Genomic DNA, 17,455 nt, shown 5'->3' with positions numbered 1-17,455 from the left:
CCGATCTACAAGCTCACAACGCGTCGCGCTGCGACGCGTTGTGAGCTTGTAGATCGGCTATTTTCAGAGCGCAACACTCGAGCGCAACCAAACATAAAATGACTTCACTTTTTAGTTCTACTGGATCTCTTCTCCACTAGATCCCTCACTAACATTTTACTCTAGTTTTTATATGTTGACAAAATTGTCAATATATTTAGTCTTAGTTTTAGTCATCGTAGCTTGGTTTTTATTTAGTTTTTATTTAGTTTTCGTCAGTGAAAAAAGGTAGTCGACCAACATTTTTCGTCATAGTTTTAGTCGATGAAATCAACACTGCCCCCCTGGGGGTGCCGACCCACAGGTTGAGAACCACTTCTCTATAGCTGCAGCGTGTCAGGTTTTAGTATTCAGGATTCCATTGGTTATAGATGACGATCAGAAACACCATGACTGTTGTTACATAGAAAATGAAGAACGCTCTGTTGATTGTCGTGGCCATTCTGCTCCAGTAACCAGGCCGGCCTCCATCTTCCTTGCTCTTAAAGAACAAATGCACATTCTTCTCCAGATCTCTCAACTCATCCAGGATCACCCGGAATCCATGGGATTCCTCTTTGAGATTACTGTCCTGAAACAGATAGATATTAGTGTTTTTAAAGGATATTTCACTTTAAAGCAATTCTTCTCATCTACTCTGGCTTGTGTTTGCACCCCAGACAGTTTTTAAGTAGCTTGATTCAAAATGTAGATATTTGACATACATTTTATTAGACCTATAAACTCATTGTAAGTTCAAACTCCATTTTAACCATGTCAGATTCATTGACAACACAAGTCCTTGGTTCTGGTGACTGATTTTATCCATCTAAGGGGGTCATGTTTTTTCACATACTAGACCTGGGCATCGGCCTACTCATGAATAATGCAAGTAGGGAATCCATGCACCACCCGGTGCAGCACTACCCGTTGTACCAGTATGTCAGTTATGGAGCTGTCTGTCTGTCTGTCTGTCTGTCTGTCTGTCTGTCTGTCTGTCTGTCTGTCTGTCTGTCTGTCTGCCTGTCTGCCTGTCTGCCTGTCTGTCTGTCTGTCTGTCTGTCTGTCTGTCTGTCTGTCTGCCTGCCTGCCTGCCTGCCTGCCTGTCTGTCTGTCTGTCTGTCTGTCTGTCTGTCTCCCTTTCATGCCCAAGTGGAGATTCCTGATGTCATCAGTGTATGCCCATATGCCTATGAATGAATATCAAATATCTACATATTGAATCAAGCAATTAAACATTGTCTGGGGTGCACAAAAAAGCCTGAGTAGATGATGTGTAAGAGTGGTCAGTCGTTTGACATTTGCTTTTTGGGCCAACTGATTGTAATAGACACTTTAATGGTCTTATGACGGGATACGGTGAGACACTGGACATTTGTAGAGGTTTTACTTCTGTATACCGTTGCTCTGTATTGTTGATGCTTGCTGTTTTTCTTTTTGCCTTGTATCGCTGTACACAACAGTGTTTTTATTTTCCTTACTCTTTACCTGTAACTCTGTAACCTCTGTGCCACCTCTGGGCGATTGAATTCCCCCGCGGGATAATAAAGGTATCTATGTATCTAACAATTAAAGTACGACAATCCTTATTATTTGTCCAAATGGTTACTTTACTTATTTGTTTATTTAGATGGGACAGCGCATAATGAACAGTTCATAATACACCAGATTTAGCAAATGCACATTTTCACCCGTAGCCCCCAATGTTTTGTGTTTGTACAGTACACTAGGCCTACACACATGTACAAACACCATGGTGACATCATGCTAACCTCTCCAGCCGCACTCTGAAGCTCATGTGTGTCTCCCTCATCACCACCAGGGACATTGTGAAAGCATGGACACCACTTACATCTCCTCTCTGCAATGACACACAGTCCACGTTATGAGTTATATGATTCACAATATTAAAGGGAGGGTGAGTGATATTTTTTGGTCAAAACAAGACATTTTCCAAAAGGTTTAACCACTATTTTATGATAGTATGCATGGCTACAGAGTGTTTGTTCAATAACAGAACGTTTTTTTTACACAGGACTTAATCATAATTGTACAGCAATGGTCTCACCTCTGCCACGGCTGTGGCCTTGGGCCTCGTCCTCCTTCAGGTTGTGGGCTTTGTCCGTCTCTGTCTTCTGGCGGAGAGAGTCCTTTTCCAACAGATACGTCACCAGAATGGTCTCCAGCAGACTTAGCAGCATCAGAGCAAAGCTCCCACAGCAGTACATGGCTGTGAGCAGAGACACAATTAGGTAAATGTAACCATAACGTCTAAATACATTGTTATCTAATCAAACTGTGTATGTCAATGCTAATTCAACAGATACAAATGTATCCCATGTAGTAGAGCTGGCCCCAATTCTTCTCAAGGTCCAAGCGTTCATTATCGCATCAAAACCGGGTGCTTGTAGATCTGCTATTTTTGAAAGATCTTGAAAATGTGTGCAAATCTTTGAATATATAGTTTTTAAGTAAACATTTGTAACTCAAATCTTTGCTTCAGGTGGGTCCCTGGAACAAAACATTTTGAGATGAGGGTCCGTGGTCATATGCATGTCTAAAAAGAAATCTAAATCCTAACGGTATGTTGCTATATGTGCATGCTCCAACCTTTTCCATGTCAAGGACCCCCAAAATTATATGTATTTGGCCGCGGACCTCCATCTCAAAATATTTTGTTCCAGGGACCCCCAGAAGCAAATATTGAAGTTGAAAATTGAAGTTGAAAATGTTCACTTTAAAAAAATATATATACTGTATATTCAAATATTTGCACAAATTGACAAGATCTTTCAAAAATTGCAATACAAGCTCATAGCGTGGCACAGAGTGCCACGCTATGAGCTTGGCACTGGATTATATTTACGTTCGGCAGTATACCAAAGAAGACAATCCCAAAATATGTGTGTGTGTGTGTGTGTGTGTGTGTGTGTGTGTGTGTGTGTGTGTGTGTGTGTGTGTGTGTGTGTGTGTGTGTGTGTGTGTGTGTGTGTGTGTGTGTGTGTGTGTGTGTGTGTGTGTGTGTGTGTGTGGTACACCAGTTTCTTTGGCCTACAGTGCAAGTCAAGTATAAGTGGTTGAACTGAAGTGATATTTCATCTACTTGAAAATAGCCGATCTACAAGCTTACAACGTGCCGCGATGCGACGTGTTGTGACCTTGTAGATCTGCTTTTCAAAAGATTTTCAAAAGATTGTTATACATTTGAAAACTTGTGAAATGGGACATTCTGCATAACCCTACTTTTACATTTGGTACTTTAAGTACATTTTGATGCCAATACCTTTGTACTTTTACTCAAGTACATTTTTAATTGCGGACTTTGACTTGAAAAAGAATCTCTATATTGCAGTATTGATACTTTTACTTAAAGTAAAGACACTGAGTACTTTTCCCATCACTGTCGGTGGTCAGGGACCCCAAACAAGAAATGTTTCAAAAACATTTTCAGATCGACAGTGTTGCTTTGGGGGGCCACAGCCCAAATCCCATGAGCCATTTACCTATGATGGGCATTCTGTTGGACGTGGCGGGCAGGATCTCGTTGAGAATCAGCTGTAAAACGGTGACGGCGAGCAGCACGGTGACCTTGAAGCTCAGCTTCTCGCCGCTGCCGTCCGAGATCAGGAAAGACGCCATGTCCAGACACAGGAAGAACAAGACGGGCAACAGGAAGTTGACGATGTAGAGGACGGCCTTCCTCTTCATAGTGACCTAATAGGAGGAGGAGATGTTAGAAGGTCAGCCTATAGACCAATTATTTGTTTACCTACATTGAGACTGGACGCACAGGTGATTGTTTCATGCAATCAGATCTCAACCTGTTGTTTTGGGGTGCGCTGGTTTCAGCACACCCCAACCCCCTGTGTGTGTGTGTGTGTGTGAGACGTCGTCTGTTAAGGGGTCTATAGAGAGACAGCTCAGATTTGACAAGTGCAAGTGTGGCCATTCACATTAAAATGTAGAAAACACCCTAGCCCACGGGTCTTCAACAGGGGGTCCGGGACCCCTAGGGGGTCCTCAGAGCTATTGCAGGGGGTCCGGCAAATATTTACGTGATAGGAACTACTGTTTTCTTTTCACATTAACCACTTGAAGCCGAACATCCCTATTGTAGGGGGCACATTCGCGGAGAATAGCAGATCTGGCTATTTTCGGTGAAGAGGTTTGGTGTAGAAGGAAAAAAGAGCGAACCAAGTACAGAGCAAAGGTCAAGTTTACTAAGTGTTGAGGGTTTAAAGTGGATTAACATGAATCCAACATGTTAATAGAAAAATATATATATTCAAAGATTTTTTCTGAAATAACAGATCTACAAGCTCATAGCACTATGAGCTTGTAGATCTGCTATTTTTGAATAGCCAAAGTAAAAAGAGGTTTAAAGTGTTAAATTGTCAAATTGTTTAAAGTGTCAAATTATTGTAACGCTATATATATGAACACATTTAGCTGGGGAGCCCCTGGAACCCCCCCCAAGGACCCCTGGGGGTCCCTGAACCAATGCTTGTGTGATAGTTACAGTGTAGACGATCATCTGGGGTCTGAGGCCCGTCTCGTTGACTTCCATGAAGGAGAAGTCTTCAAACATCCAGTCGTACTCCTCTCTAATCATCATGGTGGTTATGAATCTGATGTCTTCGTTGTCAACGGATGTCTTGAGCTTCAGCTGATCGGCTGGTGAAGGAACGGAGGATGAAACAACAAGGTAATCATTGGTGGAAAGTAACTAAGTACTTTGTATTTATTTATCTAGTAGCCTACTGTACCTAGAGTAGCAATTTTGAGGTATTTGGTACTTTACTAGAGTATTTCTAATTTCCAATACTTTTACTTCTACTCCACTACATTTATTTGACTTCAGTTACTAGTTACTTTGCTGATTTAGATTATTATTACACAACATACATTAACCACTTCAGCCCTATATACATTTCGACCATTTGAAAATAGCTGATCGACAAGCTCACAATGCGATGCGACACATTGTGAGCTTGTAGATCGGCTATTTTCAAAAAGATTTTGATGCCAATGCTTTTGTACTTTAACTCAAGTACATTTTGAATTCCGGACTTTTACTTGTTACAGAGTATTTCTATATTGCAGTAGTGATCCTAGTGATACTTTTACTTAAATGACAACTTTGTGGCTCCTACACACACACACACACACACACACACACACACACACACCACCCACCCACCCAAATCTTTGAATATTATAACAGCTTTTCGAAAAAACTTGCTAAATCAGTGGTGCTCCAGCCTTTCCAGGAAGGACCCCCAAAATGATGATGTTTTTGACCGCGGACCCCCATATATATTCAAACCTATATATTCAAAGATTTGCACACATTTTCAAGATTTCTCAAAAATAGCAGATCTACAAGCTCATCATTTTGTGTGTATTTGATATGTTTTATATGCTGTTATCAGGGCGCCCTTGAAAAAGAGAGCTTGCTCTCAATGGGCTTCCCTGAATAAATAAAGGAAAAATAAAGAAAAATAAATCAAAAATAGCAGATCTACAAGTACATCTGCTATTTTTGAATAGCCAAAGAAATCTAAAAATGACACAGATGCGTTTCCCGTCTTAAAGGGTTTTTAAACACAAACAGGTGACTCCCTCACAGTAATATATCCCACAGTAATATAACCCTCACAGTAATATATCCCACAGTAATATAACCCTCACAGTAATATATCCCACAGTAATATAACCCTCACAGTAATATATCCCACAGTAATATAAACCTCACAGTAATATATCCCACAGTAATATAACCCTCACAGTAATATAACCCTCACAGTAATATATCCCAGAGGAAAAGGTGAGGTTGCAGGACTGAGTGTCGAAGGGGAACTTGTAGACGTTCATCCTGCACATGCTGACCACCACCTCTTTGTTCAGAGCCATGACCGTCCCATTGCTGTCTATGAGGACGTAGGGGCTCAGAACCACCTTATCCATCTCTAACCTGGAAGAGACACACACACACACACACACACGCGCACACACACACACACACACACACACACACACACACACACACACACACACACACACACACACACACACACACACACACACACACACACACACACACACACACACACACACACACACACACACACACACACACACACACACACACACACACACGCACGCACGCACGCACACGCACACACACGGCACACACACTGTTAGATTTACTGCTGAACCTATGACACCATTAAAAGTAAATCTAGATAAGGTACTTGGTTCAGTGGTTCTGTTAAGTGGGGAGACGTTTAAACACCCTTAAAAATGAAAGTGACAGGAGATTTACAATTGTGAGATCAAATCATTTATTATCTTTAAACTAAGTTTACAATTATTTATGAGCCTATGAACTATTAGAATGAATTATCAAACAAACAATAAAGATACAATACCACTCAATAACAGCGCGCTGGATACAAAAATCTATCCCTCTCACAGAGTAATGATGCTCGAGACAGGGCGATTTCTGCACTGAAGCATCCTTTCCCTAATCCAGCGATAATATACATTTTCATAAAACATTATCAATAGATGTCGCTGTTGGTTGCAGAAGTTGGTTGATCACTCTTCCTGCTGTTCTCACGCTGGACCGTAGCCTTGGTATCTTCACGCCTTCCCGTCACAGGCCTCTGGGCTCCTCACCTCCCTTCGATGGCTACCCTCCCTAACTTTTAGGCGCTGATAAGCTTCTATGAGACCTTTGTCTAATAATTTGGCCAAGCTTTATGGCATTTTTAGTTTCTATTTCCTGGGAACTAACACTCTGAATACTGCTGTGTAATTTTATGTCATTTTGTTATCCATATAAAGCTTTTAGTATATTACTATAAGAGTATTACAACAAGAGTATACGATTGTTATGACCCAATATTATTATTTTTTAGGCACCACTAGTGCCTTCATCATGATTTGTGTGCATGGGGTTCTCATCTTAAACAAGCGTTATGCTTAATGAGGGTTTCCAGTTTAGTAGACCTTGTATTGTGAATTTGTACTTCCATGTACTGTTATGTACTGTCATGTACTATTCTCATGTCTTTCTAAATAAACTACATCAATCAATCAATCAATCAATCAAGCCTGTATTTCCAGTGAGACATTCCTCTGAAGAAAGGGAGTGAATGAGAGTGAGGGAGAGACAGGGCCTCCTTTCACTATGATCTCCTCTCATTCTTGGTAAACACATTTTCTTTGAATAAAGTTATAATGACACAGTTAAACTAAAACTCAACACTTTTAGTCATACCAGTGATTAAAATATACGCACAGTATAAAGGTCTATATCAATGTGTGGCTTAAAGGGGAAATCCACCCATTTTCAATATTTAACTATGTCATTAATATAGCATAAAGGAGTTGTGTGGAAATAAGAAAAAATTTAAAAAAAAATTAACATTGCAAAAAAATTTAACATTGCAAAAAAATTAACATTGCAAATTACACTGTGATGAGTCATCACAGTGTAATTTGCAATGTTAATTTTTTTGCAATGTTAAATTTTTTTGCAATGTTAATTTTTTTTTTAATTTTTTCTTATTTCCACACAACTCCTTTATGCTATATTAATGACATAGTTAAATATTGAAAATGGGTGGATTTCCCCTTTAAGTGATCAGAATATTTGAACTTAGAGCAGTTATATGTGTAAATACCAGGATATAAACATGAGCCACTATACAAAATGTCAAAACATCATATGACTATCATAGCTATAAATCAAAGGTCTTCTATTCTAGATGTGTTAGTTCCCCCTTTTTACTCTTACAATTATGCAGTTTTCTACAGACACATGTATCATACTTATAGACTTTAAATCTAATTTTCCTAACAACACACACAGCTTTCCAGAATGTTTTCATTTCACATTGTGTAACACCAGTGGTGTAAAGTAACTAAGTACATTTACTTAGGTACACTTTTGAGGATTTTTTTACTTACTTTTTTTTTTTTTTAACCCTACTCACTTTCAAAACTGCCCTAAAAAAATACCTTCAGGAGGCTGCAATTCCAAACGGGCCCCTGTTAAAGTCATAACCTAACCCCCCCCCCCCTGAACTGTTTACTGTACTTTTTTTCCCCTTACCTTTAAACTGTTTATATGTTGTAGTGTTTATCTGTCTGTTTTTTAATGTCTCCATGAATTGAGTGTGTGGGGATCTCATTTGAAACAAGCCATTGCGGCTTTCATGAGCAATCCATTTGAGTTGACCGTGTATTGTAAACTGTACTTCCATGTGCTTTTTCTCTGCAACCTTCTAAATAAAGTATTCAAACAATCAATCAATACTATTCATACACTGAGTTGGCGGTGCTCAGGATAGCCTACAGGCAGGAGCTCTACCGACTGACCTACCCGGACACAGCATGATCAACATCGTAATGAATTATAACATGACATAAATACGCAACATAATCAACAACAGCATCAATGACTGATTATGAATTATTATGATGTTGGCATGGTAACCAGCTGTGTTTGGCCCTGTTTTCACCATTTTAGACAACATCCTTTTTGTTCTGCTTGTGATTACCCTGAGTATCTCGTCAATCACTCTCACAGGCTCTGCTCCCTCGTCCTCAGAGGTTTCATCATGTGATGATGATGATGATGATGATGATGATGATGTGTATTTGTGTGGAATTTCTTTCCTGGGGCCTGTCCATCACTGCTGTACCTAACTCCGCCCCTAGAGGGCCTCCTTGCTCCATCCTTCTGTCAGACTCTCCCACTCCATCCAGGCTGAACCTCTCTCTCCCTCTCTCTCTCTTTCTGCAGCTGTCCCTCTTCCCTCTTCCTCTACTCCACTACTTCTCAGAGTCAAATATTGTTCTTTTACTCCAATACAATTATTTGAAAACTTTAGTTACTAGTTACTTTGTAGATTTTAATTATTATTACAAAACATACATTACCCACTTCAGCCCTATATGCATTTCGGCCATTTGAAAATAGACGATCTACAAACTCACAATGCATTGCAACGCATTGTGAGGTTGGAGATCGGCTATTTTCAAAATATTTGTTCGACATTTTATACATTTTGAACTTTTTGGTACTTTAAGTACCTTTTGATTCCAATACTTTTGTATGCACTTTTAGTGCGTGTGTGCGTGTGTGTGTGTGTGTGTAATGTACAGCATGGCTGCACGCGTGTATCCATACCTCTCTTCGATGATGATGTCTGGCTTCCACAGCCATTCAGTGGGGACAGAAATTTCCTCAATTCCACAGAACTTAGAGGGGTCCCAGGATATGTGCTCATTATCCCACATCTGCAGGAGAAGGACATTTAAATCAGGAATCATTTTAAAGTCATAATGTGTAACTTTTTCAATTGAACAAAAACATGTTTTACTATAAGCTTTCACTGGTCTATTTACCCATTCCAAATGAAAGTGTTTTTATTTTTTTATCCCAAGATTTTGTAACCCCTTTTCACCCGGTGCAAATTATCTAAGTTATCCTGGGCGCTACACTCCCCCCGCCAGCCTAGGGAGCCCAGAGCCGAGCTCATGCCTCCTTCAATGCATGAGAGCCAACTGACCTTCTAGCACCTGACAGGGGGGAGTTTCCCCGGTAGGACGTAGCGCGTGGAAGGAACACGTTATTCCAACCAGTTCCTTTCCCCTCCATCAGGCACCCCAGCTGTCATGGGGGAGGCGGTATAGCGACCAGGATTACTACATGTTTTTGTGAGGGTATTAACTACCCTAGGAGACACGGGGAGAACATACAAACTCCTAGGGTATGGGCACTGATGACGCGGAGCCCACAGCGTCCCCGGCAGGAATCAAACCGAGGACCCTCTAGCTGTGAGGCGACAGCGCTACCGACTGCGCCACCGTGCCCCCTAAATCAGGAATAATATTTAAGTCATAATTTGTAACTTTTTCAATTAAACAAAAACATGTTTTAATATAAGCATTCACTGGTATATTTACCAATTCCAAATAAATGTGTTTTTGATCACTTCTCTAAACACTACAATCAACCACTTATATTTGCTATTGTCTGCCCCTGACACTCACAGGCACCAGAAATTTACCAGAAATTTATTTATTTATTTTACACCTAAATACCGTATTCTGTATTTTGGAAACAAACAAACAAACAAACAAACAAACAAACAAACAAACAAACAAACATTCAATCAATACATTTTCCACCCTATACAGCGAGGATATCTAACCAGAGCTCACCATTTGAATCCACATGCTTGAAACCAGTTTCAGGTCTTTCTCCACCTATGAGGAAACACACACAAGATGAGCATTGACCAGCTGACTATCACAACTCATAACTGAAAACTAACTAACAAGCAGTGGTGGAAAGTAACTAAGTACATTTACTTAAGACAATTTTGAGGTATTTGTACTTTACTTGAGTATTTCCGATTTCCAATATTTTTTACTTATACTCCTCTATATCTCGGATCCAAATATTGTACTTTTACTCCACTACATTTATTTGAAAACTTTAGTTACTAGTTACTTTGTACCACTTCAACCCTATATACATTTCGGCTATTTCTACAAGCTCACAATATGTCGTGATGCGACGCATTGTGAGCTTGTAGATCTGCTATTTTTGAAAAATTGAAATGGGACATTCTGCTTAATGAGTACTTTGTACTTAAAACTGTATTTTCATACCAATACTTCTGTACTTTTATTCTCAAGTAAATTTTGAATTCCGGACTTTCACTTGTAACAGAGTATTTCTACATTGCAGTATTAATACTTTTACTTTAAGTAAAACATTTGAGTACTTTTTCAACCACTGCTAAGAAGAGCGATTGTAAATAAGTATATGCAAACTAAAATGCACAGTACAGATGAGGTTCACATGCACACATACAGTATAGAGCAGTGGTTCTCAAAGTGGGGTCCGGGGACCACGAGGGGGTCCTTGAGTGGGTTCAAGGGGGTCATTTTAACTACTTTATCCGTGTTTTATACGATGGCTATTCAAAAATAGCAGATATACAAGCTCACAGTGTGTCACTTTGTGCCCTGCTGCGAGCTTGTACTGTATAAACACACATCTTCTGGAGGTCCCTGGCACAAAACATTTTCAAATATAAATCAATTTAGGGGTCCTTGACATAAAACAGTTACTTGTATAAAGATCTGAATGCAAACAAATAAATAATAGGCCTACAGTATATCATGGCTCCCTGGTTGCCCAGCCAGTTACTGTAAACCACATCAACTAACTATGGCACCCCCCTAAATAATCCCCCCCCCCCACCCTGACAAGCACTTGGAAAGTATAGGAGTTGTCATCATAAACTAATAATTTATTTTGACTCAGTTCCACAGATAAATATTGTGAAAATGGCCGATCTACAAGCCCAACAGCCCCAAAAATATATTAGAAAAATATATAATTTTACTGTCATCTGGGAACCCCCCAAAGATTTATGTGGGGACCCACCCACAGGTTGAGAACCACTGAACTATGACTCCCAATTTGAGGCATGTCATTAGGCAAACATTCTCACATATAGCAACAAAATTGCAGTTCTACCAGCTCACAATGTGATAGATCTGTCATATGACAAAGTATAAAATATCATCAGAGACCTGGGGTTACAAATTGGGTATAGAGCTTACTTTGCTAATACACTGATCACATATAACTGCATCATGCCGGACTGGATTTACACCTTCTGACATGTGTGTGGCACAGAACTGACTCTTTCTTACATGACTTACTATTGTCATTGTCCAATGTTACTCTGCACCTTAACCCAACACGACCGGGAACGCATCTGTGTCATTTTAGATGTCTTTGGGCTATTTAAAAATAGCAGATCTACAAGCTCGTAGCGCGGCACTTGTAGATCTGCTATTTTCTTTAAATAGTGAAAATGTGTGCGAATCTTTGAATATATATATATATATATATTTTTTTTTAAGCGAACATATTTTACTCAAATCTTTGCTTCTGGGGATTCTACAAATGTCTTCTGAATTCAATTTCTTTTTTGTTTTCTTATTTTCTGAACAGTACCAGCTGCTGTATGCTCATGCAACTTCTACATTGAAGTATTAATACTTTTACTTAAGTAAAACAGTTGAGTAATTTTTCCACCACTGACAAAAACACATTTCACCCACTGTTTTTTACACCTTAATAAACCTGTAATGTGACAATAAACAAGATTCAGATTTGTAGAGCAGAAACACGATGTTTCACTTACCACGTCTAGAATAGCGGTGAGCGCCACGAGCATCCACACCACGGTGGGCTGTGTGTGGTTGAGGACGGGCCGTGTGGCCGTGTACAGCCTGTTGTCTGCTCTCATGTCCAGGTGTTCTACCACAGCATGGAGGCTACACGCCTGTTTACCTGAAACCACTGATGGAAGAAGCACTCACATGTTTTTACTTAAGTAAAAGTATCAATACCCTATTGTAGAAATAGTCTGTTACAAGTATAAGTTCGGTATTCAAAATCTACTCGAGTAAAAGTACAAAAGTATTGGCATCAAAATGTACTTAAAGTACCAAAAGTACTCATTATGCAGAAGGTCCCGTTTCACAAGTTTTCAAATGTATAGATTGCATACAAATCTTTTTAAAATAACAGATCTACAAGCTCACAATGCGTCACATCGCATCACACGCTTAAGCGCCGCCAAGGCATGCAACTGGATGCTCCACTCCCTTTCTCCTGTATAACGGAAGTGAACGAGGAAGCTGATGAAGCTGACACAGTTGTCTGACCGGCCCCTGATTGGCCACGGCCCTCACTGCGTAGAAACCTTTATGTTTCAAATGAAAGAGAATGCAGGCTCTATGCACAGCGACCATATTGGAAAGAAATTGGGCCTCTTCCTTACTTCCTTCACAGGTTGTTGCCAATGATACTAATGAAGGCTCTGTTCCATTCTGGTCAAACAGAGTCAGGGTGCTGACTGACTCACTGGAAACACTCTGCTACACCAGTGGGTCTCAAAGTGTGGTCCAGGGACCCTCATGGTTCCCTGAGCGGTTTCCAAATGCTCCCTTACGGGTGTGTGACATTTGTACACTCAGAGTTATGAGGGTCCTTGAAATTAAAACCTTTGAGAACTACTGTGCTACACTAAATGGAACAGAGCCTTAAATCTGTATAGTTTAGTTTAGTCGTTTTATTTAGAAAATGTTAATAAAAACAGATTTTTTTTTTGCACTTTTGAAATCACAAAGAAATACACTTGAACTAAATATCAGATTAAAATATAGCCAAAAAAGAAACGAGAAAAATAGAGCAGGTAATCTAAACATATCCAAAAGGAGTGAGTAAAACGTATAAACTCCCACCCCTTTTATCTGTAATTAAATAATTACTCGCCGACTTCCGTGCTTCGAATTATACTACTATTATACTACTACTAGGCCTACTACTACTACTAGCGTTTCCATTGAGTCAACACCCTGACTCTGTTTGACCAGAATGGAACAGAGCCTTCATTAGTAATGGTTTCCAAATGCTCCCTTACGGGTGTGTAACTTTGAGAGTGTACAAACCAAATGGACCCTTACGGGTCCATTTGGTTCTGTCCATTTGTACACTTTCAGAGTTTGAGGGTCCTTGAAATTAAAACTTTTGAGAACCACTGTGCCACACTAAATGGAACAGAGCCTTGATCAGTATAGTTTAGTTTAGTCATGTTTATTTTGAAAATGTTAATGAAAACAGACAAAGAAATAGACTTGAACTAAATATCAGATTAAAATATAGCCAAAAAAAGAAACGAGAAAAATAGAGCAGGTAATCTAAACATATCCAAAAGGAGTGAGTAAAACTTATAAACTCCCAACCCTTTTATCTGTAATTAAATAATTACTCGCCGACTTCCGTGCTTCGAATTATACTACTATTATACTACTACTAGGCCTACTACTACTACTAGCGTTTCCATTGAGTCAACACCCTGACTCTGTTTGACCAGAATGGAACAGAGCCTTCATTAGTATCATTGGTAACACCTGCGAAGGAAGTAAGGAAGAGGCCCAATTTCTTTCCAATATGGCTGCTGTGCATAGAGCCTAATATATTGAGCCTAGGATATTTTTTTTACCCCCAACATACTCCTCTGTTGACTGTTATTGAACACAATTGTACTCACCTTGTCCTGCAGTGGGATCCAGGTCATGGGGAGGGGTCAGGGTTGGCATCATGGTTGTCGTGGCTGCAGTTAATGATACTGAGCCTGGCACCATGCAGGGACATGTGGTTCAGTATGGACACCAGGGACATGTGGTTTACTATGGATAACTTGTATGCGTTGATTGAATTTTGGCAAGAAGAGCTAAATGTGAAGGTAACAGAAGAGTGGGCACTAAGGAAGTGGGGCACCTACATGTAAAATTGGATATTTTCCCGAAATACTATATTTGGAAAATGCTCTTAAGTAATGTAAAGTATACATAATAAGAACATGATTGAACATTTGACAATTAAGGCCTACTATTCCTACAAATGCTATACAAAACCTGTATATCTAGTCATTTTGACGAGGTCCGGTCTTTTTTCCCCTCTACACAAAAATATGTGGCTTGCGAGCTTGTAGATCTGCTATTTTTTGCCGAACGTTCACATCCATGATAGGGACGCTAGGAGGGTTCATGTGGTTAACCCATTAAAAACTGGAAAAATACATATGAATTTGGGGGTCCTTGGCACGAAAACGTTTGAGAGCCACTGATTTAGAATTGTTGTTTTTGTAGAATGGGCATCAGGTCTTCATGGGTTAAAACACTTTCCAAACTTCAATTCCTCAAGAAAATGTTTCCCTCTTGTTATGATTAAGATACAATGCAGAATGCAGTGATATTTGGACAGTGTTCATTGTTTGTTCAATCTGTAATCCAACCCAAAGGGTGTACATACTGTCCGTGACCATGAGCTATTATGACTTGACCACATATCTCATTTAATATTCCATTTACCATATGATATGTTTATCTTAGCAAAATATGAAACTAGACCAGTGGTCTTCAACGTTTTTCAGGCCAAGGACCCCTTAGCTGAGAGAGAGATGAAGCAGAGACCCCCCCCCACTAGCCCATTGTATACAATTGTGTTGCAGATTAAACTTTTTCATAGATTTCATAGATAGCTTCTTTGACTATCATCATCAGTGTTGTGTAAATTAATTTGTTACATTTAGTTTGTTTGTTTATTTCAGACATTTAACCACTGAAACCCTCAATACTTAGTAAACCTTGTTTACTCCCTTTTCTCTCTACGCCAAGCTCTTTGTAACTTGAAGATCAACATTGTTTAGTTTTTCGACCTTAATGATCAATTATACTTTAACATTGTCTTGTCATGTACGTTTTCCCACTCGGGTGCCCAGCGGTGACCCTCCCCCCTCCGGTCCCAGGCCGTTAACCCCACCTCCCGAAAATTCATTTGTCCAGTGTGGGATGTCTGTTATCATATATCAGTGAAATATCAATAGCCTGCATCCTGAATTCACAACACCTCTGAACAAAGCAGATCATGATATACTGGAAGGATTTTTGTTATTGTAGCTACTTATCCAATAAACAGTCTGCTAGGTCTCCGCCAGGCCAGGGTGACCAGCCAGGGCCTGCACGCTTTGGAAGTCAGTCATAATATAGACAATCTGAATGGAATATTATTATTTTTTTGATAAAATAAATATGTATGAGTAGTTGAAAAAAAAGTGTGATTTGAATAAAACACAAAATGGCAGAACATCTAGTGGGGCACAAATTGCCGGGGCATATACGGGGAGTTGCAGCATGATCCAAGGAATCCAGGGGGTTTCTTTTAATAGGCTATAGGCCAAAACATGAAGTGCGCTGTTATAGCGCCACCATGAGACTGATTTGAAAAATAACGTTTCATGGCAATGAGACATGAGTCATGATTTATGGCAAAACGGATACAGAGAGTACGCAGCGTGACGCATTGTGAGCTTGTAGATCGGCTATCTTCAGCAAAGTGATTTGCTGTGGAGGGAAAAAAAGAGCAGACCAAGTACAGAGCCGACCCCGGTCAGCTTAGTGTACTAAGGATAGAGGGTTTGAGTGGTTAAAAAGTGCTTATTTTCTATCAATTGCACCTGCCATTAGCACCACGAAGCCTTGAATTCATGGAGATCTTATAGTTTTTGTCGCATTCCTAAGCCAATAATTCGATGACCGGGTGGCTGCTCAGTAACTCTTTGAGTCTCTTTGAGACTCTTTGAGACTCTTTGAGTCTCTTTGGATAGACTCCACCGGACGGTCATCGCCGGTCATCAATTATTGGCTTAGGAATGCGACAAAAACTAAAAAAAATCTCCATGAATTCAAGGGTTCATGGGGCGTTATGTGTGAGTGATAGAAAATAAGTATTTTTTGGTGTGAACTACTCCTTTAAATCTTTCCTCTGTCTTCACTGACAAATAATGTAGATTCTAGATTCTAGATTAATAAATGCAAAGGTGATTTATTTGATAAAGCTACAGTAGACTAGAGCTATCATCACATCACTATGTTTGGGACATAGTTTTAGCACGCATACAAGCTAAACAGAATACAGGAATTCACAGTGCATGCATACAGTATATTAGTTTCTACATCTCGTCTCTGTCGGGTGGAAACCTCATATGTCCAAAACTGTTACTTTTCAGGATTCAAATTTAGAAGCATCAAAAGTAGCAGATCTACAAGCTCGAAGCGCGTCGAGAGCTTGTAGATCTGCTACTTTTGTGTGACACTGTAGCATGATCAAGGCGGGTAAAAATGTACGATAAAACACAACAAGTTAGAATATGGAGACATGAGGTTTCTGCCCGACAGAGATGATATATGTCTTACCTGTGAAGATGAGCAGGAAAAGTAAATGAACAAGCATTGTGAGTAACAGTGATTCTTCTCCTCTGGGCTGTAGCCTGCATGTAAACTGAGTTGCTATGTTTATCAATCAGCAGTTTCAAGTCCCAGCCCTGATTCCCAAAAGAGGAGGAAGAGGGCAAAATGCATGACAGTCATCATTTAATCATCATGGTCAGTGTAATAATATATGAAAACAGAGGCCACGCCCTCAGTGGTAACAGACTGTGATGCTGTATGTCTGGGAGGGAATTAAGACACATTATAGAGACAGTTGTGTTCTTGCCAAATATTTATAATTTTTTTGTCTTTAGTTCAATCCAATGCCTTGTCAGGAATGCCATTGTGCAAGGCTGAGTCTATGATCAGACCTTTATGGGAAGGGAAGGAGGGGGGGGGGGGGGGGTTTAATACCCTGAAACACTAGATAACAATTAATACACTACAACACTAATTAATACAAAATACATGTACAATAATATAATTAGTACATACAATGCCTCCTGAGTTACAAAAGGAAGGTGCCTTAAATTATGAAATGATGGGTCCTGGGAGC

The 17,455-nt window shown here is 39.8% G+C and overlaps 1 protein-coding gene across 1 annotated transcript; it reads right to left on the bottom strand.

Moving 5' to 3' along the window:
* Positions 1 to 382: 382 nt before the first annotated feature.
* LOC308075419 (5-hydroxytryptamine receptor 3A-like) lies at positions 383 to 17,009 on the bottom strand (the record flags this gene model as incomplete). Its single annotated transcript, XM_080415293.1, has 11 exons — positions 16,885 to 17,009; positions 14,178 to 14,261; positions 12,264 to 12,421; positions 10,258 to 10,302; positions 9,221 to 9,330; positions 5,823 to 5,992; positions 4,538 to 4,692; positions 3,522 to 3,732; positions 2,087 to 2,248; positions 1,791 to 1,879; positions 383 to 610 (listed from the first exon to the last, which is right to left on the bottom strand). Exons 1-11 carry the CDS (start codon positions 16,919 to 16,921, stop codon positions 383 to 385), a joined length of 1,449 nt encoding a protein of 482 aa, XP_080271419.1. The 5' UTR covers positions 16,922 to 17,009.
* Positions 17,010 to 17,455: the final 446 nt, after the last annotated feature.

The sequence above is a fragment of the Gymnoscopelus braueri genome (assembly GCF_963280865.1).
Source record: "Gymnoscopelus braueri genome assembly, chromosome: 2".
Lineage (NCBI taxonomy): Eukaryota > Metazoa > Chordata > Actinopteri > Myctophiformes > Myctophidae > Gymnoscopelus > Gymnoscopelus braueri.
The sequence above is the reverse complement of the archived record's forward strand: the minus strand, read 5'-3'. Positions and strand labels throughout refer to the sequence as shown.